Source organism: Xyrauchen texanus, chromosome 29 (genome assembly GCF_025860055.1).
Source record: "Xyrauchen texanus isolate HMW12.3.18 chromosome 29, RBS_HiC_50CHRs, whole genome shotgun sequence".
NCBI lineage: Eukaryota > Metazoa > Chordata > Actinopteri > Cypriniformes > Catostomidae > Xyrauchen > Xyrauchen texanus.
The window spans coordinates 31109928-31113698 of record NC_068304.1 but is presented as its reverse complement, the minus strand read 5'-3'; the positions used below and the strand labels follow the sequence as shown (position 1 = coordinate 31113698).

The following is a 3771-nucleotide window of genomic DNA, read 5'->3' as shown; positions in this document are numbered from 1 at the left end:
CTCTTCCTTCTGTCATACCATTAGCATACAAATGTTGTTAAGTAAAATGAGAGCAGCCTCACAAAGGCGCCCTGATGTGAGAAATGCCCCTGCATTTCATTTACTGCCCTATCTCAATAAAGGGCAGTGAGATCTTTGGCTGTTGTCCGTGGCCATATGTGACAGTGGGATGTTTCTTAGTCTTCCATGCACAATTGCTTGAACAATGAACAAAGCCACACACAAAAGCCTTCATCTGTTCACTTGTCTTTTGTGCATGTTTTCAGCTTGAATAATTGAAAGAGCTGTCAAGTATGCATTTTTCTTTCTAGGCAGATGGAAGTAGTAGCATTCAACCGTGTTTGTGTATTTAAAATTAAATAAGTGTGGCATAAACTCAACTTCTTGCTATAAACACAGCAGTTTGAAATGCAAAGCTTTTAAAGTTTGGAAAACAGGAAATGTTTTAAAATGAGCAAAGTGAAGTCAGACACAACTGTTCGTTAGATGGAAAGAAAGCAAAAATCTAATTTTTGTACCCTTGAAATTTTATTTTAAAACAATATATTATAATGAAAATGGACATTGCTATACCATGGCATGTAAACAGTTCATTTAAATTATATATCAACAAACATGAAACAAAAGCACAACACAATATACTGTTTTTTTTTTTTTACTTCGAAAAAACTAAATAAATATGTTTTAAGTTAAGAAAAGGCAAAAGCGTGTCTTATGTCACAAGGCAAAAAAGAGAAACAATTATTATAAAATACAACCTACAACCACAAGAACTTCCAGTTCATTTTTGCAAGTCATGAACTACAGTATGTTTCAGACGGAGAAATGTGCATGTTGCAAATGGCAAGTTTCGTCCCTTAAATAAAAACTAAGAGTGCACGGGATGAAGACCACAGAATAACTTTACTTCTTTGTACATTGTCACTTGGCCACTTGTCACATTTATATTTAATTTGCATATGACTATCTCTGACTATTCCTTGTGGATATCTTTGACTATTTGTACTAATAAAGGCGGTGAGGCTGATACAAGACATATAACCTATCAATACCATTTCAAAAACAATCCTGAGATTCCAACATTTAGACTCTGAGCAGCTGGTCTTCATTAAAGCTAAGAATTAGCTTGTGCAAAGCAGACATACGGGCTCAAAGAATAAAAAAAAAAAAACTGATCCTTCTTCAAAATGTATATAACACTCAACAAAATAACAAAAATCACAGGACATTATAAAAAAGGCAATAAATAGATTTTAGAAGTAACTATGGTAAAAATTACTAGATAATACTCTCAATTTTTAAAAAAATACCTTAACTAAAGGCTAAATATTGCATACAGTATGGTTGGAGAGCGGGCTACACATTGTATATACTCTTTGCTCAGCTTTGGTTAGACTGCAGATGGGTGCATGGGAATGGGCCAGAGGAAGGAGCTTCTGTGCTATAGGTTCATACTTCAAACCTGGCACTTTTAAAGGTTAATGTGTTGAGACCTATCCCAAACAAGAAATACCTCTACCCACTGCAGCTTTGAACTGGTATACAACAGTATACATTGTCAACATTTTCTTTCTTTCTTTCTTTCTCTTTCTTTCTTTCTTAAAATGTCATATAAACAGGAATATGTAGAAAATATTTCAAATCAGAGCAGAGAAACATCTGCTTGTGTAAGAATGCAATATGCACAGGTAATGTTATTATAATCGTCTCAGACAGACAAGCGGCTGAAGATGGGCAGACGCCTGCCCTCAATGCCGGGGGAGTCGCAGTCACTCAGGCTACTGGAGCTGGTGTAGCCATCCTGGTCAGAGAGAGAGTCTGCGGATGCGCTGCGCTGCAGAGCCGTCAGGCCTGTCAGTGTGTAGGCCAGGTTGGATTTGCCTGCCTTGGAGTCATTGATGGCGTAAAAACGCGGCGTGTCCTTGTTACCCAGATCCGCGAAGGGGTAACTATGATTCAGAGTACCAGGCTCTGGAAACATAGGAGATAGTAGGTCGGGACTACCCGTTGAAGGTGGAGGGGACACCGAAGATGATCTGGAGAAGGCGAGCGCGTCCGGTACAGCGTGAAATCCGTTCAGGGCGTGCGGTTGTGAGGAGAAGCCGCTGAAGCTGACGCTTTGCCGGAGAAGCTGAGGTCGCTCCCTGCTCTTCTCAGGGAGTCCATGCTGCTCGTCCGCATTGTGTATGAAATGACAGCGAGCACCGTACGGGCAAAATCCAATGGAGTGGAAAGTGCGGCACGGCTCCGTCTTGTACTTTGGATGCCGGCTGAGGCCTCTCAGCTCCTCCATCCCGTGCGCGAACTGACATTTGGCCCCGTATTTGCAGGTGCCGCTCTCCTCATAAGTACGACAAAGCTCCGTCTTGTAGCGGGTGGACACGGGCTCGGTGGACACGCAGAGAACCCTCGGAGAGGCCAGAGAACTGTTGCTGATGCTGAGACCGGGTGGTGGAGGGAGAGAGGTGGGTGCATTAGATTCACAAACTCCTAGACGGCTCACGTGTCCTTCGATCATGCTGACAGACCTGTCTACTCTGAAGGGGATGTGGTTCAGAGAAGAGCGGGGTAGCTGTTGCTTCTGCTCGTGATGCCAGTGTTGGCTGATGCTGGACAGTGGCCAAGGTCTGCTGTCGGTGCTGTTGAATTTGGAGTTGGGCATTGTGATTGGGCATAGGGAATGTCTGCGCTGGAATCCCACCACACGCTGCTTCTGTGCGTCATCTGTCAGATCGATACAGCGGAAACTCTGGGAAAGGAGAGAGAGAAGAATCTAAGCGCACTTTGTATTGTTTTGCACACCAAGTTTCAAAGACGCACGAAAGTAGTTGCACAAAAAACGTCTTGAAAGACCCTTAAAGTGAACAGTTTTTGTTCAAACGTGTGAGCAATTTAAAAGTTTAAATTCCAAGCTCGTATAATAATAAAAAAAGATAATATTTTCATTATAGTTAACCTTCTTACCTTGCAAAATTCATCATCCAACTCCAGGAAGGGCGCGAGAAAATTAGATGGCATTTTCAAGATGCCTTTGCTGCTATGAGCCTTTATGTGCACTTAAAGAAATGTTGAACTGCTCACCAATAGTGACGTTAGTCTCTGCTTCTGTTACAAGCACGCTGTTGAAATTTCAGGTTATAACCACAACCTGTAACCACTCCCACCTTTTTGAGGAGGCGTGTTTCAGTGGTGTGGGGGTACACACTCCCACAGGAATGAGACAAGTTTTATCATACTTTAATTATCCCATGCAGAAGACCACAAAATTGTAAACATAAACTTTAATACTTTAACTGATTTCTTAAAATGTGTGGCCAATAGCTGAAAAAATACCTGATATTTACCATAAAGGAAATATTAATATTATTTACAAATAGAAAAACGAATGAAATTCTGAGCAAGTTCCACCCCAAAAAAACTAATTTCTTAATAAGGTCGTGGAGTGTCGATATAATTTTAGCTTGTCTTTATTATATATTTGAATGCCGCCAAATTTCAATTTAAGGGCCCTATTGTAAGAGCACTAGTGCTCTCACAAGTGGGTTTTGACGAAATTGGGTATGCAAAGCGCTAATGGGATGGGCCAAGTAAAATTTAATTCTGAGGTTCCGAATCTGCACCATCTGCATCCTGTTATATAGTCCATTCCCTGTCAATCAGCAGCAATATAAACAAAAACAGCACATTCATAAGAAAATTGTAGAGTTAAAATGGGCTGTATGCAATGATTTTTATCATTAACTGTGTCCTTGTTGAATGTCATGCATATTT

General features: G+C 40.8%; 1 protein-coding gene across 1 annotated transcript; it reads right to left on the bottom strand.

Annotated features, from left to right (window-relative positions):
• Window positions 1-696: 696 nt before the first annotated feature.
• Window positions 697-3138, bottom strand: LOC127623293 (mRNA decay activator protein ZFP36L1-like). The gene is made up of 2 exons (XM_052097686.1): window positions 2965-3138; window positions 697-2749 (listed from the first exon to the last, which is right to left on the bottom strand). Exons 1-2 carry the CDS (start codon window positions 3016-3018, stop codon window positions 1709-1711), a joined length of 1095 nt encoding a protein of 364 aa, XP_051953646.1. The 5' UTR covers window positions 3019-3138; the 3' UTR covers window positions 697-1708.
• Between the last annotated feature and the right edge of the window lie 633 nt (window positions 3139-3771).

Coding starts and splice junctions, on each gene's coding strand:
- LOC127623293 (XM_052097686.1), bottom strand. CDS start 3,018: ATGCCATCTAATTTTCTCGCGCCCTTCCTGGAGTTGGATGATGAATTT. Junction 2,750..2,964: donor TGGATGATGAATTTTGCAAG/GTAAGAAGGTTA, acceptor CTCCTTTCCCAG/AGTTTCCGCTGTATCGATCT.